Source organism: Oncorhynchus gorbuscha, unplaced genomic scaffold (assembly GCF_021184085.1).
Source record: "Oncorhynchus gorbuscha isolate QuinsamMale2020 ecotype Even-year unplaced genomic scaffold, OgorEven_v1.0 Un_scaffold_1210, whole genome shotgun sequence".
NCBI lineage: Eukaryota > Metazoa > Chordata > Actinopteri > Salmoniformes > Salmonidae > Oncorhynchus > Oncorhynchus gorbuscha.
Genome location: NW_025746056.1, coordinates 109,811 through 133,832, shown reverse-complemented (window position 1 = coordinate 133,832; position 24,022 = coordinate 109,811). Strand labels below are relative to the sequence as shown.

Genomic DNA, 24,022 nt, shown 5'->3' with positions numbered 1-24,022 from the left:
TGATTGTGGCCTGTTTAATGTTGTCCCACTCCTCTTCAATGGCTGTGCGATGTTGCTGGATATTGGCGGGAACTGGAACACGCTGTCGTACACGTCGATTCAGATTATCCCAAACATCCACAGTGTCTCCTGACCCCTCCTGTCTCAGCCTCCAGTATTTATGCTGCAGTAGTTTATGTGTCAGGGGGACAGGGTCAGTTTGTTATATCTGGAGTACTTCTCCTGTCCTATTCGGTGTCCTGTGTGAATCTAAGTGTGCGTTCTCTAATTCTCTCCTCTCTCTCTTTCTTTCTCTCTCTCGGAGGACCTGAGCCCTAGGACCATGCCCCAGGACTACCTGACATGACTCCTTGCTGTCCCCAGTCCACTTGGCCGTGCTGCTGCTCCAGTTTCAACTGTTCTGCCTTATTATTATTCGACCATGCTGGTCATTTATGAACATTTGAACATCTTGGCCATGTTCTGTTATAATCTCCACCCGGCACAGCCAGAAGAGGACTAGTCATCCCACATAGCCTGGTTCCTCCCTAGGTTTCTTCCTAGGTTTTGGCCTTTCTAGGGAGTTTTTCCTAGCCACGTGCTTCTACACCTGCATTGCTTGCTGTTGGGGTTTTAGGCTGGGTTTCTGTACAGCACTTTGAGATATCAGTTGATGTATGCAGGGCTATATAAATAAATTTGATTTGATGCTCAATGGGTGACATGTCTAGTGAGTTTATGCAGGCCATGGAAGAACTGGGGCATTTTCAGCTTCCAGGAATTGTGTACAGATCCTTGTGAAATGGGGCAGTGCACTAAACGTGATGGCGGCGAATGAATGGCACACCGATGAGCCTCAGAATCTCCTCACGGTATCTCTGTGCATTCAAATTGTCATACCATTACCTCACCGCCACCATGGGGCACTCTGTTCACAACGTCGACATCAGCAAACCCACTCGTATGCTCAGCACAGTTGAAACTGGGATTAATCCCGCGAAGAGCACGCTTCTCCAGCGTGCCAGTGGCCATCAAAGGTGAGCCTACTGAAGTCAGTTACGATGCCAAACTGCAGTCAGGTCAAGACCCTGGTGAGGACGACAAGCACGCAGATGAGCATCCCTGAGATGGTTTCTGACAGTTTGTGCAGAAATTAATCGGTTGTGCAAACCCACAGTTTCATCAGCTGTCCGGGTATCTGGTCTCAGACCCTTCCCCAGGTGAAGAAGCCGGATGTGGAGGTCCTGGGCTGGCGCGGTTACACATGGTCTGCGGCTGTGAGGCCGGTTGGACATACTGCCAAATTCTCCAAAACTACGTTGGAGGCAGAGAATTGAACATTCAAAAGGAGAAATGCTCACTAACAGGGATGTACACAAATGTGTGCTCATTAAACATGGGACGAACACTTTGCATGTTGTGTTTATATTTCTGTTCAGCGTAATTGGATAGTGTTGGCTGGTAAAAACTTTGTTCAATTCCTAATACACCATACAATTAGCATTATGTTATGTTAACTTCAGTACTTAATGCATGAGTATTGGAAATAAAGTTATTGCCTGTTATTAGGCTACTGGAAGAAGTAATGCAAAAGATTGATACTGTAACACAAAGCTTTATTTATTAGTCATACTGTACATTCAAAATACATTGACAGTTAAAATATTGCATTATAATTTCACTCTGGTAATCATCAAGTTAGTAGATACAACATATACAAATGCATGCTATCAATTGGGCATTCTCTCACACGTGTTCTACTAATTTCTTCGGCAAATCACACTTTACTTTGCATTAAGTCTCAAATTCCAAACAAGAGCAACTCGCACAAGTTACAAACTGCTTTGTAAATAACCAATAGCAAGTGACAATAACAAACTCCTACATTGTCTATACCATGTCTTCTTTAGGATTTAAGACATATCCGTTGACAGCGCATTTGATACCATAAATGCAACAAAGACAATATAATAACTTGAAAAATGTCTGGTCGATGAAATTAAAGCAAAGCTGGTGGTTTTAGGCACCGATTCTTTAAATTAAGATTGGTTAGCCCACATTTTATTACATGGGTATTATATGATTGCATAAGACATTATTTCCATTGTAAATGCTAAATAACGTTAGATAATGTTGTTTAGGTTCGTAGTGCATATTGACCTTAGGGTTACTATAGAGACACAGGGCAATTAATAAGACACATGACATTTTCTTGTTCTGAAGTCCATGTTCAGTATACTTTGCCTACTTTTAAAATATAAAAAACATTTGGCAGAGCTGATATTAATTTAGGAATTCCTAAACGACTATTGTCCAGTTAGACCAGTGGTTCTGACCAGACTGCAACCACTAATGGTAAACAGCATATTCTCTGAAGCAGGGGGCAACATTCTAAAACCACCATAGGGCACATGGATGTAGCAGTGTAACTCGGTTTTCAATTGCACCACTACCAGCTCTCTTGACAGTTTTTGAGACATGGGATTTTCCATTGACCAGTGAGGGTATTTGAGTGATGTGCGCTGCATGAGAGGGAGAAACCAAAGTCTCACGTGGTTTGAAGTCCGAAGCTTGAAGACAAGCACACATGGATGAGTCATAGTGGAGCATACTACTGCCGGTAAGGAGGTGAGGGAAGGTATGGTACAATCATAGTTTGTTTGAGAAGATCCCAGGGCTAGCCACTAGGGCCCATCTGCAGCCGCTCCTGCTTATGCTGGGCCAGCCACTGTAAGATCTGTTGCTTCAGCTCCTCGTTGGGCCGGATCTGATCCATTGTGAGTGGACTGCGGTTGAACGGGTCTGTCTGATCACTGTAGGGAAATTAAAACTGATACTCAATATCGTACAAAAAAAACGTGATCTCGTGCCGTATGTTTCAAGCCGCTCAATGTAAGACTGCTGATTTAGGAGCAGTTTTGCCTTTTAGATAACAATGAATAGGACTACACGGACAGGGGGGGGGACCTGATCCTAGATCAGCACTCCTATTCTGAGATGCTTGATGCATGCAGTCCCTGGAATAAACCAGCAGCACGTAGACATGCTACTCCTAAGGGATCACTCACCTGAGTAAATGCCGTGCTATGGTCGAGCGATCAACCGTGACATTGGAGGAGGGGAGCAGCACAGGGTCGAGCATCAGTGTGGACATAATGGGGTCCAGGAAGTCGTCTGGGGCGTCCGCGTACGTTTCCTCATCCTGCAGCTGTCGGTCTGCATGAGACTAAGACAGGCAGAAGTTATTCATTTAGGGTTATGGCATGGAGAGGGCATAGTGGTACAGTGTAAGGTGATTTTATACAGATCTAACCTTTATTTTGTCAGCAAGGAGACCGAAACCAACAATAACTTCTCCAGGCTTGTTGATCTTCTTCAGGACTCGGACAGTCTGAGAGAAGAGCGTGGGAGAGTAGGAGCGCCCGTCTTTTGGGACAGTGGCACAGAAATTCTCTTCATCACTGCCGAAGAGAAAACAGACATTGTTAGAGTCACTAGAAACCAAATAGCCACCTTATATGCCACACATGGATTCAAATTGTACTTTAAAAAAAAGGTGGAACTAATTTAGCTATGCTTGCCTGGCACAATTGAACCATCCAAAACATGCAAACACCACCCACCTGGCACTCCAGGCAAACGCTCAAAATATTTGATCGGCTGAAGAAGTACAGATGGGAAAAGCAAGGGAATTTCAACCCAAAACAACTTCTGGGCCTTGTATTAGCCTTGAAATACTGCCTTTTTTAAACATACCCCAGGTTAAGGTAGATGGTGCAGATATCGGAGACCAGTTGTTGAGGCTTGAAGTCAAACTCGCTGAAGTCTTTTACCTTCAGGGCGCCCATCTTGGGGCCAACCAGGTGCTGCAGGAAGTGGTTGAGCATGGAGATGATCCTCTCGGCCATGAAAGGGTGCACAAAAATACACTTGATCTCTGGGATATCATGGAGAGGGAGAAGCGAGTAGGAGTTTCAATATATTCATATATACAGAGTGTACAAAACACCTGCTCCATGACAGATCGACCAGGTGAATCCAGGTGAAAACTATGATCCCTTATTGATGTCACTTGTTAAATCCACTTCAATCAGTGTAGAAGAAGGGGAGGAGATCGGTTAAATAAGTATTTTTAACCCTTGAGACGAGGATTGTGAATGTGTGCCATTCATAGGGTGAATGGGCAAGACAAAATATTTAAATGCCTATGAAAGGGGTATGGTAGTAGGTGCAAGGCACACCAATTTGAGTGTCGGGAACTGCAACGCTGAGCCTCCCAGGTGAGCTAAGGCACTGCATCGCAGTGCTAGCTGTGCCACCTGAGATTCTGGGTTCGAGCCCAGGCTCTGTCGCAGTGGGCCGCGACCGGAAGGCCCATGGGGCGGCGCACAATTTGCCCAAGCATCATCTGGGTTAGGGAGGGTTTGGCAGGCAGGGAAATCCTTGTCTCATCGCGACCTAGCCACTCCTGTGGCAGGCCGGGCGCAGTGCACGCTGACCGGGTTGCCAGGTGTACGGTGTTTCCTCCGACACATTGGTGCGGCTGGCTTCCGGGTTGGATGGACATTGTGTCAAGAAACAGTGCAGCTTGGTTGGGTTGTGTTTCGGAGGACACATGTAGTAGAGGCTGGTGAGGTGAGGACGACTCATCGTAATGGTCGGAATGGAATGGCATAAAATGTATAGAAACCATGTGTTTAATACCATTCGTTGATTCCATTCCAGGCATTACAATGAGCCCGTCCGCCGGTTTAAAGTGTCATCAGCTGAGATGGATATAACATAAGTCAATGCTAGTAATGTCCTTTTCATAAAACGAAGGCTCTTGACCTTCGCCTCTCCCGAGTCCGTACGGGAGTTGCAGCGATGAGACAATTGGAAACCACGAAATTGGGGAGAAAAAAGGGGTAAAAAATATAAATAAATTAAAAAGAACTGCAACTCTGCTGGGTTTTTCACGCTCAACAATTTTCCATGTGTATCAAGAATGGTCCACCACCCAAAGGACATAAACCAACTTGACACAACTGTGGGAAGAATTGGAGTCAACATGGGCCAGCATCCCTGTGGAACGCGTTAGACACCTTGTAGAGTCCATGCCCTGACGAATTGAGGCTGTTCTGAGGGCAAAAGGGGGTGTAACTCAATATGAGAAAGGTGTTCCTAATGTTTTGTATCCTCAGTGTACAACACAGTGCCATCAAATATAAAGTATTGCCATTTACCTTAAACAGGTTAAACTCTTAATTCTGCTCAATGAATTGGACAATGATGTCTAAAAAATGTTTTTTTTTTTAAATACACAAACACCCATAGTTTGTGTAGCTCTAGGTCGAGACACATGTCCAAGACATTATCCACTCATTGTTTTCCATTCATCCTCCCTCTCCAACTAACCCGATGTGAGGAAAGCCAGTGTGCCGATGGTCTCGTTGGACATGATGTTATGGAAGCGTGCCAGCTGTCCCAACATATGCAAACTGGACTCCTTCTCCCTGAGGGCATCAGGAGCCAGGCCCTCCCACTCGCCATGGTCCTTCTCCAGTTGCAGAAGCTTAATCTTGCTCAGGTACTACCACAGAAAAGGACCAGATCAGAGGGAAGTAGTGAGAAAATCGGACAGAGTTTCAAACGTAGGATCTTCGGATAAACCAGGGAATACACAACTAGATTCAGCCGAGGGCCAATTTCGTCTTCAGCGGATGGTCATAATAATAAATCATTTGTAGACTGCAAATTGACTGCAAGAAGCCCAAACAGACATATTTTATTCAAACATAATCATTTCAAACCTTGCTTACATTTGTACACGATCACATATACATTAACTCTCTATTGTGTGTGAGAATACTTCGGAACAGATTTCCAAAATGAAAACCAATTGGAGCTGATTTGCGGATGTTTTTACAGTCTTTTAGGTCCCCCAAAAAATGAATAAAAAGATAGATCTGTAGAGGCTGGTGAGGTGAGGACGACTCATAGTAATGGTCGGAATGGAATGGCATAAAACGTATAGAAACCGTGTGCTTAGTACCATTCGTTGATTCCATTCCAGGCATTACAGTGAGCCCTTCCACCGATTTAAAAGTGTCATCAGCCACTACTGAGATGGATATAAGTCAACATAAGTCAACGCTAGGAATGCCCTTTTCATAAAACGAGCAAGAAACGCAGACAGTTTCTCACCTGTATAGCTTCGTCGAGTAGGAAGATGGCGTCGTTCATCAGGAGATTCAGATACCGCAGGAAGAGTGGAGGATTCATGGCCTCGAGGTTCTCGGATGCATAAACAGCAAGACTCTGAAGTGAACAACACTCCACATAAGAATTTTGGGGCATTATGGTGCAGAACTGAAAAGCAATAGCCATGTGTTTTCTGTAGTCTTCAATAAGGACTATTCTAAATGTGGTACCATCTAAATAAGTGAGAAAAAAAGGGAAACAAGCTTGCCTTAATGCTCTCTCTGTAGCTCTCCTTCCCCCACATGAACTTGAGGATGGGATACATAGGTCTCCTGTAGTTGAACTTCTGTTCAAACTGGTGAGGGTCACCTGAGGAGAAAAGTCAATAACATACAAGTCACATGCATGCACTTGAGCTTCATTACAAAGGTTTTAATTCTAACGCACACAAGACACACACACTAAACCCACCAGTGAACTCAATGTCCACAAACACAGCAATGAGTGCCTCAGCCAGGTGAGGTGCATGGTGGTAGGAGCAGAAGACCCTTTGACGCTGGAACATGATTGGCTGGGCTGTGCCAGCCGTCGCCGGTTCCATGTGGGGCATCACCGCCTCCAGCACCTCTGCCAGCTTCGCCCGCAAATGAGGGTTCTTCATCCTGGGTACATGGGTAAAGAGTAACACAATAGGAACATCGATGAGTCCGAATGGTAGACGCATTTACCCCTTAGGAATATCACATCCAGAAGAGTGACTGTTATAACAGCCAATGGCGATCCACAATTGAGATGTACAATACCCTGAGGACTGTTTACTACCGTTCAAATGTTTTGGGTCACTTAGAAATGTCCTTGCAAAATGAATAGGAAATATAGTCAAGATGTTGACAAGGTTAGAAATAATAATTTTTATTGAAATAATAATATTGTCCTTCAAACATTGCTTTCGTCAAAGAATCCTCCATTTGCAGCAATTACAGTCTTGCAGACCTTTGGCATTCTAGTTGTCAATTTGTTGAGGTAATCTGAAGAGGTTTCAGCCCATGCTTCCTGAAGCACCTCCCACAAGTTGGATTGGCTTCTTACGTACTATACAGTCAAGCTGCTCCCACAACAGCTCAATAGGGTTGAGATGTTACTGTGCTGGCCACTCCATTATAGACAGAATACCAGCTGCGTCTTCCCTAAATAATTAATGCATAGTTTGGAGCTGTGCTTTGGGTCATTGTCCTGTTGTATGTGGAAATTGGCTCCAATTAAGCGCCGTCCACAGGGTATGGCATGGCGTTGCAAAATGGAGTGATAGCTTTCCTTCAAGATCCCCTTTACCCTGTACAAATCTCCCACTTTACCACCACCAAAGCACCCCAGACCATCAAATAGCCTCCACCATGCTTGACAGATGGCGTCAAGCACTGCTCTAGCATCTTTTCATTTCATAAATGTTGTTCTTTGTGATTCGTACACCTCAAACTTAGATTTGTCTGTCAATAACCCTTTTTTCCAATCTTCCTCTGTCCAGGGTCTGTTCTTTTGCCCATCTTAACATTTTATTTTTATTGGCCAGTCTGAGATGCCTAGATGCCTAGAAGGATGCTGCCTAGAAGGCCAGCATCCCGGAGTCGCCACTTCACTGTTGACGTTTAGACTGGTGTTTTGCGGGTACTGTTTAATGAAGCTGCCAGTTGAGGACTTGAGGCATAAGTTCCTCAAACTAGACACTCTAATGTACTTGTCCTCTTGCTCAGTTGTGCACCGGGGCCACCCACTCTTTCTATTCCGGTTAGAGCCAGTTTGCGCTGTTCTGTGAAAGGAGTAGTACACAGTGTTGTACGAGTTCTTCAGTTTCTTAGCAATTTCGTGCATGGAATAGCCTTCATTTCTCAGAACAAGAACAGACTGACGAGTTCCAGAAAAAAGTTACTTGTTTCTGGCCATTTTGAGCCTGTAATCGAACCCACAAATGCTGATGCTCCAGACACTCAACTAGTCTAAAGATGGACAGTTTTATTGCTTCTTTAATCAGAACAACAGTTTTCAGCTGTGCTAACATAATTGCAAATAGATATTCTAATGATCAGTCAGCCTTTTAAAATTATAAACTTGGATTAGCTAATACAACGTGCCATTGGAACACAGGAGTGATGGTTGCAGATAATGGGCCTGTGTACGCCTATGTAGATATTCCATTAAAAAAAATCTGCCGTTTCCATCTACAATAATCATTTACCACATTAACAATGTCTACACTATATTTCTGATCAATTTGATGTTATTTTAAACGGACCAAAAATGAGCTTTTCTTTCAACAAAAAAAACAAGGAAATGTATAAATGACCCCAAAGTTTTGAAAAGTAGCGTATGTACCAGGATACATGAATATTATGCACAAACATTTGGCCTGGTACTGTGTGTGCGCACGGGTGAACTCAATGCCTCCCCCTCTCTTGCCCCTACCTCTCCACGTTTCCCATGAACACAGTGATGAAGTTGAGGACCTGCTCCAAGCTGTCGGCAGAAGACTCCAGGACCTCGTCGGCGAAGCGGCGGAGGAAGACAAAGAAATCTCCCAAGTTCTCCGCAAAGAACTCTGCAGACGTACAAGAATCCTTTTGATAACCAACCCCTCTTAGTAGTCGTAATAAACTCTCTCCCAGAGGCGGCTGGTGGGAGGGGCTACATGAGGACGGGCTCTTTTTCAAATGGCTGGAATGGAGTCAAACACGTTGTTTCCGTGTGTTTGGTGTTTCCATTAATTCCATTCCAGCAATAACAATGAGCCCGTCCTCCTATAGTTACTCCCGCCAGCCTCCTCTGCTCTCTACTTGTGTTATTATCTCACAACTCTTCTATAGCCCTGTCATTGGGCAAATTATTATTTTTGCTGTTATTTAGCACAGTGGTTCCCAACCTTTAATGAACCGTGGCACATTTTGATGGCATAAAACAATTCTGTGCCACAACTAAAATGGCCCTATTAATTAATTTAGTGGTAACGACCCCCCATCTTATCTGATCCTTAATCATCTATTTTCCGGGACAAACATTCTTTTATAGATTAAATGGGGATTATTTGAACTGTTTTTTTTATAGTACCCTACTCATGATGACTCATTTGTGTGTACCCCTTTAAGAGGGTCCCGCAATCTGCACGGGAGGGGGGGACTCTTAAAATACTGTAGTTCTTAAGTTTTGAAAGGTTTGAGCTCGAGACGAGCGGTTTTCTGCATTGTAAAGGTGCAACCACAGCCACAAAGCCATGTTCCGTTTGTTTCTATGGCAGAGGCTGTGGTACAGCTAAGACTTGCCTGTGGTAATGGTTCTCACAGGCGAGGTTAAATGATACAAAATGACTTTGCTCGTGATGCCGGACCCTCAAAAAAGATACAAATGTAACAGCCTGAGCGAACTGGACTTGAAACAACGGATACAGATAAAACCATGTGCCATTCAATTTATTATCTGAGCGGCACTGGTGCTCCCACTCCCACAGGTCATGTTTATAAGTGAGTGTTCCAACACAATGATCAAGATTAGGAAGCCATTTACGGCACACCTGGTTGAAAACCACTGATTTAGCACCTCCATTGTACGCACTGACTGCAGGTCAGCATAAGAGCATCTGTGAAATGACTGAAAACGTGATGTCAAGGTTGATGGCGCAACACTGAAAGGAAAGTTGGAGTTGTTGATGGCCTTTTCTGCTCATGGGGCGATTGGTCTAAGGAAGTAAGTAAACAAGACAGGTTGACGGAAAGCTTCACCTGCAATGACTGTGATACTTGGTTGTCTTTCCTACCTTAGTTAAATACTCTGACTAAGTCGCAAAAAAAAAAAAAAAAGTCAAAATGACGAAGCGGTAGAGAGGGGTAGCTACCTGGCATGTGACAGAGCAGGCTGTTGTGTAGCGGCGGCAGGGGGAAGGAGAGCTGGGCGTGCTCGGGCCCCTGGTTGCTGAGGCCCAGTTGAACCAGGAGTGTGGCGCTGGACGCCTGCAGGTTGAGGCAGCACTGCAGCATGCCCGGCTGGGTGGCTGCTGCCTTGGTCGACAGGTAGACCGTCATGAGGCGCTCGAACTGCTCGCGGAGCTGCTCTGCCGCCGGGCCGCCCGTGAGCTGGGCCTCCCGCCACGTACCCTGCAGCCGGTGGAGCGACTGGTTCATCTTCACCATCTGCTCGTGGAGTCTAGGGAGAAGCAAGAAGACACAATACAACTTTCTTAACCATATGTCACAGGGAACAATTGAAATTTGTCAAGGTCCAGTTCACAACGTTAGATACAGTACATATTGCTCAGCTGTTATGAAGGAGAACACTGAGATGTTATCACAAGTCTAGTCCAAAGGCCAGATCGAGCCTTCTCCTGGACTTAAACCCATGCTAAATGGAGAACCACCACTGAGAGGTTTTTTGTGTGTCAAGGAACAAGGCTTAATCTAGGTCAGACAAACAGCACCAAATGCATTGTGTACTAACATGGTAAATATAACTGTCTTCATGCACAAACCCAAAACCAAGTAATATACTAATGTTCATCATATGGATACAGCATTGCTAGGTCTGGGGTGTATTCAGTGAGGCGATATGTTTACAAATTTGCAGATAGAAATGCACCGAATAGACCGGACATGATTCCCTATTCTACTTGAAAGACGATCATATCGAGCCTATCATTTTAATTATATCTAAATGCTCTGTAACGTTGCCAGTTAGTTACCTGTGGAAGCCCAGGTGAAGGGTCATCTGGGTGAGGATGAGGTTCTCAGTGAGGAGGCTGTACGACTGGGCGTACTCCACCGACTGCTGGGGGGGAAGTGGGACGAGACACGTCTCTTTGTCCAGACCTAATGATCAATGAGAAAATGAGGACAAGTTCATATTCACTAACATAAAATAGAGAATCAGCTATGTAAAAAGGACATCCAATGATCCATACCCACGTGCACGCATATGCAAGAGGGCACATACAAACGTGCACACACACAGACCTCTGGCATGCACGTTGCGGTTGCGCCGCTCCTCCTCGCTGAGCTCCTTGAGGGCGCAGTAGGTGGGGTTGAAGGTGAGCAGCTTGGGCGAGCGCGGCCGGCAGAAGGGCTGGCACAGCTTGAGCAGCGCGGCGCCCAGGTTGAGGAAGAAGGCGTCTGAGGCGTACATCTGGAAGAAGATCTCGGGCATCTGGTTAGCCCAGATCTTGGTGCGCCCGGCGTTGGCCTGCAGGCAGCCGCCCAGCCAGGAGAGCAGCAGGTGACGCGTCTCACCCGACTGCTGCAGCAGGTTCTTCAGGAGCTGGTGCAGCTTGTCATGGAACTGGCCCATGAACTGGGACGAAAGGAGGACAGGATATGTCAATAAGTAGACGGGAGCAGAGTATGTGAGCGGAGTTGAGCGGTCTGAAATCCCGCTCGTCACTCGGGCACTCCAAGTCTTTTCCAACCGCTCCGCTAAAAACGCCTCTGAGCTCACAGAAAGAAAAACTGCTGATCCAGATTTGCTACATTTATTAAAATCCCTATATTATTTCAAGGCTACAGCCTACAAATAAATAAATTGTGAAGCACTTGCGAGTGCGACACAAATGCTGATTGGGACATAAAGCACTCAGCATTTAAAAAACATTTTGTTGTATTAAACCATAAGTCTATAAATTGCATATATAGGCTGTGACTTACTTATAATTAAATAAAAATTAAACAACAAAAAATGCCTTCTATACACACAGTGCCAGTCAAAAGTTTGTACACACCTACTCATTCAAGGGTTTCTCTTTATTTGGACTATTTTCTAGGTGTGCCTTGTTAAAAAGTTCATTTGTGGAATTTCTTTCCTTCTTAACGCGTTTCAGCCAATCAGTTGTGTTGTGACAAGGAATGGGGGGGTAATACAGAAGATGGCCCTATTTGGTAAAAGACCAAGTCCATATTATGGCAAGAACAGCTCAAATAAGCAAAGAGAAAGGACAGTCCATTATTACTTGAAGACATGAAGGTCAGTCAATCTGGAAAATTGTGCAGTCGCAAAAACCATCAAGCGCTATAATAAAACTGTCTCATGAGGACCGCCACAGGAAAGGAAGACTCAGTTACCTCTGCGGCAGAGTAAAAGTTCATTAGAGTTAATAGCCTCAGAAATTGCAGCCCAAATAAATGCTTCACGGAGTTCAAGTAACAGACACATCAACTGTTCAGAGGAGACTGCGTGAATCAGGCCTTCATGGTCGAGGTGCTGTAAAGAAACCACTATTAAAAAGGACACCAATAATAAAGAAGAAACTAGCTTGGGCAAAGAAACACGAGCAATGGACATCAGACCGTTGGAAATCTGTGCTTTGGTCCGATGAGTCCAAATTCGAGATGTTTGGTTGCAACAACCATGTCTTTGTGAGACGCAGAGTAAGTGAACAGATTATCTCTGTATGTGTGGTTCACCCCGTGAAGCATGGAGGTGGTGGTGTGATGGTGCATTGCTGGTGACACTGTCTGATTTATTTAGAACTTTTTAGAACTTTTTTGGTTACCAACTGGCAGGTGTCTTCACTGACATTTTGAAATACCACCCAAACAGATCCACAGATGATGCAATTTCTATTGCACTCCACACTGCCCTTTCCCACCTGGACAAAAGGAAAACTTATGTGAGAATGCTATTAATTGACAACAGCTCAGCGTTCAACACCATAGTACCCTCAAAGCTCATCACTAAGCTAAGGATCCTGGGACTAAACCCCTCCCTCTGCAACTGGGTCCTGGACTTCCTGACGGGCCGCCTCCAGGTGTTGAGGGTAGGTAGCAACACATATGCCACGCTGATCCTCAACACTGGAGCTCCCCAGGCCCTCTTGTACTCTCTGTTCACCCACGACTGCATGGCCAGGCACGAGTCTAACACCATCATTAAGTTTGCAGACGATACAACAGTGGTAGGCCTGATCACCGACAACGACGAGACATCCTATAGGGTGGGAGGTCAGAGACCTGGCTGGGTGGTGCCAGAACAACAACCTATCCCGCAACGTAACCAAGACTAAGGAGATGATTGTGGACTACAGGAAAAGGAGGACCGAGCATGCCCCCATTCTCATCGTAGGGGCTGTAGTGGAGCAGGTTGAGAACTTCAAGTTCCTTGGTGTCCACATCACCAACAACGTAACATGGTCTAAGCACACCAAGACAGTCGTGAAGAGTGCACGACAAAGCCTATTCCCCCTCAGGAAACTAAAATGATTTGGCATGGGTCCCGAGATCCTCAAAAGTTTCTATAGCTGCAACATCGAGAACATCCTGACTGGTTGCATCACTGCCTGGTACGGCAATTGCTCGGCCTCTGCCCGCAAGGCACTACAGAGGGTAGTGCGTACGGTCCATTACATCACTGGGGCTAAGCTGCATGCCATCCAGGACCTCTACACCAGGCGGTGTCAGAAGAAGGCCCTAAAAATTGTCAAAGACCCCAGCCACCCCAGTCATAGACTGTTCTCTCCACTACTGCATGGCAAGCGGTACCGGAGTGCCAAGTCTAGAACAAAAAGGCTTCTCAACAGTTTTCACCCCAAGCCACAAGACTCCTGAACAGGTAATCAAATGGCTACCCGGACTATTTGCATTGTGTGTCCCCCCAAACCCTCTTTCACGCTGCTGCTACTCTCTGTTTATCATATATGCATAGTCACTTTAACGATATCTACATGTACTTACTACTTCAATCAGCCTGACTAACCGGTGTCTGTATGTAGATTCTGTCTCTCACAGTTGAAGTGTACCTACGATAACAATTAGACCTCTACATGCTTTGTAAGTAGGAAAACCTGCAAAATCGGCAGTGTATCAAATACTTGTTCTCCCCACTGTATCACCAGTTGTACATTTACCGTTAATTCCTATAATTTCTAATCTACAATGTGTTACTTTGGTTAGTCATTTCTTTTAATGCATTCAATATTATTCTAGTCTTCCTGTTCTTATTGTAGGAGTGGACACATTGTTTGCAGAGTGCACAACCTATGCTACACTTGTGAGAAACAAGTTTTGGTTTATTTCATTCCATTTACGAGGCTCCCTGGCCTGCACGCAAATGTAAGCATATAAATGTGCACATTTGGGGATCTGATAGTATTTCTGATTGGCTTAACGCACCACCACTAACGACCTGTGGAGCTTCTCAAAGTAATGTTTTCTTCACCTCAAACGGCGTTCCCACAAAGTCTGTTTTTACATTCGAGAGTTCTAATAGTTCCTCAATGTATTTGAAAAATCTTTCCTGCTCTCTCCCTTTCAATGACCACTAAGCATGAAAAGGAAAATCGAATGCTCTGATCCATTGGAACCGTCATAAAATAGGCTTCTTATCAGTGCTCGACTTGGACTGAAATCGGTTCCGGTACTCATTTTGGGTGCGTGTCCTGTTTAAATTTAGGTGCAGGAGCTCCACAATACTTTGAAGCTAATATTCTGTAAGACTAACAGGGTTTGAGGTGCCGGTACTCAGCTCCAGTGAGCTCCTGCCCAAGTCAAGCATTGCTTCTTATCCCTTGTGCAAATAGCCTACAGCTGTGTATTCGCTAGCACAGTCTAAGCCGGACCTAATGTTCAGGTTCCTTGCAGACAGGCCATGTGTAGCCAATGTGATTTATAGGATATTTCATTTTTAATCTGGATATTTTCTACCTGCAGGCTGTTGGATTTATGTAGGTTATTTTTTTTACATAGATTGCAATGGCTATAGAAGTTACTTTTTAGGTTTGCATCATTTTCATTTAGATTGAGATCATTTTGATTACCCACATGACAATGAATTTGAGATATGAAGACGTTGTAAATTACATTCAACTGTTTCATGAACATTTGCATATGAAAACCATACCTGGCACGCAGATTGGTAGAAATGGTAAGATAAATTGGCATTCCACATGAGAAAGGTTGCCGACTCCTTGTGTAGCCTATTACTGGCAAAGCCAGCAGGAGCGGGAGGAGAATAGTTGGGTCAGGTTAAGTTATCTCTGGCGCCCTCGAGGCATCAAACTGTAAGCTTAAAGCATCAGACAAGCTCAATGCACATATTTGATTTGATTAAAACACATAGGATGTGCTCAATTAACTGGTCGAAAGAACAGACGACTTTCGGTCGATCAAGATCTGTCAGGGACAGCCTTAAAAAGGTAGGCCTAAAGGTTGTTAAGCAAAATAACCCAATAAAATGCAAAGCTCCTTGAAAGTAGGAATATGCTCGGCCTATTGGACCAAAATAAATTATGGCCTATTGCATAGATAATAGAACAAAAAAGAAGAACATTTCAGAGATCAGATTTTTACGTTATAAATACTTCGCTACAATGACACACTCAGTTACCTACCCACCTCGTTCCTTTATTTTAGCATGTGCACGTAGTAAGTACACCATCATGATTCTTTAGTTGTGGACACTACATTACTGCACTCCCTCTCTTGCTCTCCGTCCTCATCTTTGTAAGTCACCTTGATTTAGCACCTGTGTGTTTTATCAGTTCCTTTATGAAAATATTTAGCAAACTCCATGACAGTAGCTTAAGCAAGGGGCTATAGCAGCACCCAATAAGACTACAAATGCATGCTGGGTCGGGTATGCCCCGAGCTCGTGAAGTGAGTGCTACTGAAGCTCTCTCTACTGGAACGAAATTGGAGTGGGTAAGACGGCCGATGCTCCAGCCTTTGGGAATCTCGCGCCGTTCTCCAGTGAAATTAGGCACACTCCGCTCCTCGCTCCGCTCCACTCACATACTCTGGCACGGGAGGTGATCACTTAACAACACTGTAACCTACACTTGTTGTTCTACTGGTGTGTTTATATAGATCTTGTGGTGAACTCTCTGGACAAAGCCCCATGTTATGTTGTCAGTGGATCATTTCGGCACGACAGTTCTTGTTTAATTCAGATTTGAAAAAATACCCCTGAATGCTATGATACCTGTTATTGTCTGAAACCTATTGAAGCGATATTTAAAACAGGGGTGCTCAAACTTTTGGGCTTGGTGGGCTATGTTCATAAGATTAATAACTTGAATGTGTTTCAAACGACTTAAAGATGCACTATGCAGAAATCCCTCCACCAGTTCGCCTAATTTCAGTTTATGTGACAAAACAAGCAAGTTAGTGTAGAGAATCATTGTACCATCTACACCGCTGCGGAATATATTTTCCATAACCAAAAATACTGTATTTTCAGCTGGTGTACAAAACCAAAAGACGCAAAAAATGAAATTTAAGACTGGACGCATAGAAATAGAGCACATAGAACAAATCTACTGCTTCTTAGACTCGCTTTCAACGAGAATGACATATCTATTCATATCATATCTACGAGAATGACATATCATTCCATGTGAATTTTGTTGGCTACCCCAAAAGTTACATATTGCAGCTTTAAATATGGTGACGGTATTGGAAAGTTCAGGAAAACCTCAGGGAAACTAATCAGGCATTAGTGCCTCTAGCCTTTTGGGGTGGAACAAAACATTTTAGTGCCTGCCTTCTTGGCAGTGGATAATTGCATAATTATTATGCATTGTTAAAGTAAAATCTTCAGCAATTCTTTACATTTTGGCATGCGGTGTAGAGAAAATGTTGCTGTTTTAAAACTAATTTACATGCAATTCTAGAAATTCTGCCATGGGGTAGAGAGAACATTTTATAATATCCTGCAATTCTACACATTTTGCTATAAGGTGAATAATTGTTTTGCAGTTTTAAAGCAAATGTCCTGCTATTCTACACATTGTGTAGCTTAGACTAAGCTAGTTTCTGACCATTGGCAGTAAGCTAGATGTAGGCCTAAGTGGGGTTTTGGAGACACAGAAGAAGACGATAAGGTTAGGGGTCCGTCCCAAATAACATTCAATTCCCTATATATAGTGCACTACTTTTGACCAAAGACTCTAGTGCCCTTACCTGGTGTATGTTGGACTCCTGCACCTTCATTTCTTGTGGACTGGAGCGTGAGGGGTTGAGGAAGAAGCTATGACCCTCCACCACCCCAGGGGTCTTCAGCAGACAAGAGATACTCAACACAGTGCCAAGGAGGGTCTTCTGATACTGAAGCCCATTGTTGGGATCTTTGGGTTGGATGTGCTCCACCAATACCTGGAGGAAGACAATTTGAAGTATATTATATTAGCAAAGAGTAAACTACTTTTGAGATCAAAGCTGTCCATCGTAGACATATGAATGCAGTTGTTGTACAAATAATAATAAATCTTGTTATGAATAGTATAGAATATAATCAAGTAATAATCATGGTTGTAGAAAACAGTCCAGAGGAGTGATGACGATGCATTACGGCCCCTGACCGTAGCGATGTCTTTTTGGCGGCTGAAGTAGAGGAGCAGGTCCAGGTAGGAGAAAAGCAGCAGCTGGCAGAGATCCAAGTCTTTCACACGGCCTTGGAAGATATCGAGCACGGGCCCGATCACCTCGCTGAAGGTGCGCACCTCCTGGTCAGCCAACAGGCCAGCGATCACCTCCTCCACGAACTCCACCACCTCGTCCTGCTCTGCGACGCACAACAGAAAGCACACTTAATGTCAGGGTTTTTCTTGGCTCAAAAAAGGGGATTAGGTATAGAGCCCTGTATAGTGCAGAAAAGATGCTGTACTTTACAGAACCAAACATGTACAGGATTTTTCCTGGCTCAAAAAAGGGCTTAGGTATATAGCAGAAAAAAATCACCTGTGTATATATAGCCTACACAGTTCAGTAAAGTATATTCTCTGTATTGTACAGGCATCTTTCCCACCCTTTTCTGGACACAAACCACACACAACATCATCAGGACCTTATATGACAACACACTGCAAAGTGAGGCTATTATGCACTAATAAATACAGATAGACAAGTTCAAACCAGTCTAAACCAGTTCTTTCATCAGCAGGTGCAGACTAGACTAAGTTACAGCACATCCTGTCTTGGGAGGCCTCAACAGTTGATACCTGAGCAGCAAACACCACTTTCTTTGGCTACTGAGATGGAACAGAACCGGAATCCTCAGACAGTCAGGGGGTGGGGCTTTAATAATTGAATGGACTCACGGGCTCCGCCGACTCCCTCTAGCAGCAAATCCAGTAGCTGCTCGTACACATTCTGGCTGATGTAGATCTCGGGGGTGAGCAGGACCGTGCGCGTGTTGGACACCGCCAGGTTCTTACAGCGCACCGCGTACGACAGCAGCTTCTCCGGTACCTTGGTGACCTGAGGGTGTGTAATGTCAGGAGGGAGCAGGGAGGTTAAGAATTTGTCACATCATTGTCAGCAATGGAGAACAAACTAAACATGCATTATTTAGCCTTTATGCAGATCGAAATGATCTAGAAATAAACAGCAGATTTAACCTTTAGACAGGTCATTCATTATGTTCAGTAAGACTATTTACCATGTCACACTATTTCGCTTTACATTTTCCCATGCAGCAGTTTAGACATAGTGTACAAAACATTAGGAACACTTTCCTCATATTGAGTTGCACCCCCCCCTTTGCCCTCAGAACAGCCTTAATTTGTCGGGGCATGGACTCTACAAGGTGTTGAAAGCGTTCCACAGGGATGCTGGTCCATGTTGACTCCAATGCGTCCCATAGTTGTGTCAAGTTAGTTTGATGTCCTTTGGGTGACGGAGCATTCTTGATACACATGGAAAACCCCAGCAGCGTTGCAGTTCTTAACACACAACCGGTGCGCCTGGCACCTACTACCATTCACCCTCTGAATGACACGCATACACAATCAATTGTCTCAAGGCTTAAAAACCTTTCTTTAACCTGTCTCCCCTTCATCTACACTGATTGAAGTGGATTTAACAAGTGGCATCAATAAGGGATCACATATTTCACCTGGATTCACCTGGCAAGTCACAGAAAGAGCAGGTGTTCCTAATGTTTTGTACAGTCCGTGTTTGCCTTTTAAAATTGTCCTACACAGCACACTTCTCCTGACTGAATTATGGCTGGGAATTCGTGGAGAAAGAAATTAGGAATGAGAATGAGTGCTGTGGTATGTGACCCCCACCTCTTCCTTGGCTCTCTGGTAGCAGGCGTAGAGGAACGGTATGGCGCACTTGTCCCCAGCGTCTCGGTCGGCAGAGAGATTCACAGCATTACACGAGGTCATGTAGATGAGGTGGTTTCCTGGCTCCAGCATCAATAATCTGTTGAAGAGTCCCTGATATAAAAAATAAAAAATATTTTTTTAAACTTAGCCAACATTCTGTACTATGAACTTCATGTACTTACTTACTGATCTCTGCTCCTTGTGGAACACATGGTCTCGATGAACTTTGTTCACTATGCATTTTTCACTATTCCATCTTCTTACGAGTAGACAATGCACTGTATACTTAATAGGCCTAGTCCCCTGACACTTACAAGCCAGTGAGGAAATCGGTATGGGAAGACACAGTACTGTACATGTGGATCTTATGGCATCGAGGTCAACTGAGCTGACCAGCGAACAGTTCGCCACCACCATTACCAATGTCCAGTCCTATTGTACCTGCTCGATGTTGTCCATGTCCAGCCAGTCTTGACCATCCATCTCAGCGGCCATTTCCACCAGAAACACACAGCGTGGAGGAATCCCATTGCCTCCTCTCAGACTGGGGTCACCTGAAGTCAAACAATAGTTCATGTTTTACTTTTCACTTAGAGCAAACAGGGTCATTCATGACTCATTCCAGCATCTAGTTTATGAGTATTGAGCTGGGGTGAGTCATTTGCTGTTTACTGGATGGCCCTGAAATGGAATCCTAAAAGAGGCCAGCGGTACAGCAGCACCAAAGAGCACGAACAGATTAGATTAGATTTAGACTAGAAATGGACAGACAGGGGCTCCGTCATCAGGGCACCTTCATGCCAGTCAGTGAGGGATGATGAGCGGGAAAGAGGAGGCGGACGGTAATCTGAGACCTGTAGACCCCTTGATGACACAGCTTCTGAGTCAGCCAGTTGGCTGATGCCAAGCCGATCACTCTCCGTCTAATCTAGTACACACAGTGACAGCGTGAAGAAAAGACCACCAGGAAGGATGGTTGTACTGAATTCCCATGAGTTGAAGAAGGAGTTGAAGACAGATGTAAGTCACACATTGACCATGCCCCCAATACAGCACCTCAGATCAATCAACAGAAAACAGAGGGAAATAAAGAAGGCAGTCGGAATGGGGGCCTGGTTATTAAAACAAGGGGATGTTGATGGGTGATTAATCAAGCCATCGCTTGTGTATGGGCAAACAAAGGGTTGCCTGGGAAACAGACTGATTTGCTTTAGTTCATACCACTACAGTACATCATATAGACCCAGCCAGGCAACATTAAGTGTTGTTTACATGACAACAAGATTCAGTAAACTAGAAGGGACAAGTGGCATCACGCTGCCACTCCAATGGAAAAGGTGTCCTAAATGAAGAAACGCGGTGTAAACGCGCTAATACGCTCCAATCTAACTTCCTGCACTCACTGTTGTCCAAGGTGATGAGGAAGATCCTCTGGATCATGTGGTTGATGTTGAGCTGTTCGCACAGCTCCTGCCGCGACAGGAAGGAGCGGCTGATCTCGGCCACCGAGTCGTCATTGTCCTCGATGCTGTCTGAGTTCTCCGACTCGGACTGACTTCCCTCCGAGTCCTCCGCTGCAATACAAGATAAGCCAGCAAATATAAGAAACCGTATGAGGTCATTGTCGAACGTCAAGCCAGTGAGCGTGCTGCACCATATCAGTGATGTTTAAGTTATACAGACAGGCTATAGCCTATACAAGTAGCACAGTGAACCATTAGAGCAGGAGTGGCCACATGGTTTGCAGGCCTTCGTTCCAACCCAGCACTAAAACACCACCAATTCAGCTAATCAAGGTCCTGCCATGCAGCCGATTATTCAGGTCATGTGTGCTAGAGCTAGGCTGGAGCAAAATCCTGCGTGCCCTGTAACTCCTCCTTGGGAGGGTAACTCACATGGTGGTTCGCCATGGTGCAAAGGTGGTTTCTGGCCCGATGCAAACTGCTTGGCGTCGGCGAGGGAGCTGAAAAGGGCAGCGAAGGGGTTGCGGGAGATGTTTTGGTTGTTGTTACCCTGGTCAGTCATCTCACTGGACCATAGACTCCATCAACAGGTGCTGGCACCAGCCTGGACAGAGAGGTACACTGTGGTATGGAACACTGGACTAGGTGAGTTCAAACAAATCTATAGAAGTTGTTTCAAGTGTGTCAGACTCTGAAATCACGAACCTGTTTGCTAACGATCCACTCCTTATATGCTACTCTGTGTCAAGTAGTGCCAAGGAGTGGAACGATAACTCAAACAGACTGGTACCTCGAGGCTAAACCCAGACGGTATGCATTTTCATTCAAGCCAGAGGAATAACAGAAACCCAATGTTCATTTGTGAACCACAGACTGACTGGTTAGCTTATTGACAGGGCTCCACAGTGCTACCATTTTTGGGGGCATAAGATGCCAAATATTTTGCTGTGCTACCTGGAATTTTGGTAGCACCAGTGCCCCAAGAAAAAAAAAAAACCCAGGTAATAAGTGTTGTATTGAATTCTTTGCTGTCCCTCTGCCCACAGCCTCAGTAGCATGCAAACGTGGTGGCACGGAAAGAAAGGAAAAGGGAGAACTTCTTTAGGAGATGAGCTTCAAAAGCAGCTAGGAATCATATAGGCTGTATCTCAATCTTAAAAATGTTTTGTTTAAAATAAAGTGTGCTCCTAAACCCTGGATTTTAACATATAAAATGTATTATATAAACCCATTGATTCTTGAAAAGTATAACATAATGCCCCATGAGCTTAGTTCAACTGTCTTACCCCATCTGAAGCCAAAATATAGCTTGTTTTTCCAATGTCTGTAAACAGAGTAAATGTAAACAACCTCTGTATAGCCTCAAAACATGGTTAAAACTAGGCTGATATCTAGTCTGTGCTTGCAGCCATAGCTCTGTCTATACATTTGAGTGTGGTTATATTTCTCCAGGCCCATCCCTCAACCTTTGATGGAAACTGTGGCGGGGACCATTCTTTCTTATTGTTTCAACTGCTGATTGCTGGTGTAATACCTCAAATATTTTTCATTCTGCTCCTAGATATCGTTGTGTGCTCCTACATTTTTCAAAATGTAGAGCACGTGTCACAGTAGAGTCCTGATTGAATGCGATGTTTACTGTTTGACTGAAATAAGGCAGAAGAGCACATGTGTTACAGTACAGAGTCCTGAATCAATGCGGATGTTTACTGTTTGACTGAAATAAGGCAGAAGAACACATGTGTTACAGTACAGAGTCCTGAATCAATGCGGATGTTTACTGTTTGACTGAAATAAGGCAGCATAGACAGATTGCCAACAGATGGACATCTTCCATCTTACACTTTGATTTTGCATAATGTAAGTACATTATTATCATCATCGTCATTATGATGATGCGTAGGAAAGGGTCTGTCAACGTCAAGTGGTGGTAGCCTGGACACTTGTAACATGCTAGTTAGTCACATAGCTGGTTAGATTGCAAACTAGCTTGCTAGTACCTGGCTAGCTAATTAACGAGCTGTCAAGTAATGTAACTATATCACAACAAACGAATAAAGTGATGTGTTATTTGAAGGAAGGGCACATAGCTAGCTAGCCACTTGTCTTTCGATAACTCGAATCAATTGCATAATGACTCAATAAGCAAGCTGATAATGTAGCTCGCTAGTCGTCAGTGAATCACCGGTTCCGCTCAAGTAGCTCGCTAGCTAGCAGTCGCCGTATTTAGCTGGCAAGCTAGTTAACTTTAGGCTAGCAGATGGACTGCACATGATCCAGGTAAGTTGTTAAGCCCGCTGTACTTTGTCAGTTACGGGGCAAAACTTCACTCTTTTGACAGATGTCAAACAAAAAAAGCAGATATTCAAATATCGGAATATTGTCATACCTGAAACAACAGCAGATAACGTGTATTTCAATTAGCTATAGAAAAGCTTTCTTTCCTCTTGCTTTGGTTCTCGCACCGCTGTGAAGCAGGCAAGAATAACTAAGTACGTCCGGGTCACGGATCGCTTTAATTCTTCGCAATAAATGTCCCGCCCTGTATAATTTGTCAATTCATGATAAGAACGAAAATGATGGAAAATGTGCACAACTATCGATATATTATATACTAGTTATCATACAAAGAAAAATATAAAGTATTTCTATAAGATATGTAATTTATTTGTTCAAGCCTAAATGGTCAACAATGTTTTTTGTGTGTGTACTCCTATCATTCATTGCACCACACAAACGTATCTGTCAATTGTGTCACAGTAACAATCTACTCATGAACACTTATAGTTTCCAAATCCAGAGTTAACTCCCAGAGGAGTCTTGCTGCTCATTTGGTGGCCCTTATAGAGTGGCCCATCAACTTAATATAATAATAATATATGCCATTTAGCAGACGCTTTTATCCAAAGCGACTTACAACTTAAATCCAATCATTTTTTTGTGCTTTTGTACTTGTCTTTTGTATCAGATTCTACTAATAAGTTTATAAGTAGAAAAATGTTTGGTAGAACTGGGATTAAACAAAGGCTTGCACACTTTGTGGTTCCTTAAGAGCAGGTTGGAAAGGCTGGAAAACAGACTGAACCAGATTTTCCTCTGTGTTTTTGCCTGTGCTTAATTACATTCAGTTTTCTTTTTATCCTGAAAAACTCCTTAGTCCTTAACGATTACAAGCCTACCCATAAGACCATGCAGCCACCCCTATGCTTTAAAAATATGAAGAGTGGTACTCAGTAATGTGTTGTATTGGATTTGCCCGAAACATAATTGCTTTGCCACATTTTATTTCAGAAATACTAAAGGACCTTGTTGCAAACAAGATGCA

General features: G+C 44.1%; 1 protein-coding gene across 2 annotated transcripts; it reads right to left on the bottom strand.

Moving 5' to 3' along the window:
• Positions 1 to 1,574: 1,574 nt before the first annotated feature.
• LOC124021787 (ubiquitin conjugation factor E4 A-like) lies at positions 1,575 to 23,145 on the bottom strand. 2 transcript variants are annotated; one of them, XM_046336907.1, is made up of 21 exons: positions 23,087 to 23,145; positions 22,232 to 22,343; positions 21,130 to 21,301; positions 20,638 to 20,808; positions 19,676 to 19,788; positions 19,193 to 19,345; positions 18,221 to 18,380; positions 17,483 to 17,685; positions 17,085 to 17,276; positions 11,154 to 11,487; positions 10,883 to 11,009; positions 10,043 to 10,350; positions 8,623 to 8,755; positions 6,634 to 6,824; positions 6,431 to 6,531; positions 6,166 to 6,279; positions 5,377 to 5,551; positions 3,736 to 3,916; positions 3,293 to 3,440; positions 3,048 to 3,205; positions 1,575 to 2,792 (listed from the first exon to the last, which is right to left on the bottom strand). In XM_046336907.1, exons 3-21 carry the CDS (start codon positions 21,257 to 21,259, stop codon positions 2,657 to 2,659), a joined length of 3,228 nt encoding a protein of 1,075 aa, XP_046192863.1. In that variant the 5' UTR covers positions 21,260 to 21,301; positions 22,232 to 22,343; positions 23,087 to 23,145; the 3' UTR covers positions 1,575 to 2,656. The 2 variants fall into 2 exon arrangements, with proteins under 2 accessions (XP_046192863.1, XP_046192864.1); XM_046336908.1 differs by lacking the exon at positions 22,232 to 22,343.
• Positions 23,146 to 24,022: the final 877 nt, after the last annotated feature.

Excerpts from the sequence above, each read along its gene's own strand:
- LOC124021787 (XM_046336907.1), bottom strand. The coding sequence starts at position 21,259 with ATGACTGACCAGGGTAACAACAACCAAAACATCTCCCGCAACCCCTTC. Across the intron at positions 19,346-19,675 it reads ACATGGACAACATCGAGCAG|GGACTCTTCAACAGATTATT; the intron begins GTACAATAGGAC and ends TTTTTATATCAG. Across the intron at positions 3,206-3,292 it reads TCCTTGCTGACAAAATAAAG|TCTCATGCAGACCGACAGCT; the intron begins GTTAGATCTGTA and ends TGCCTGTCTTAG.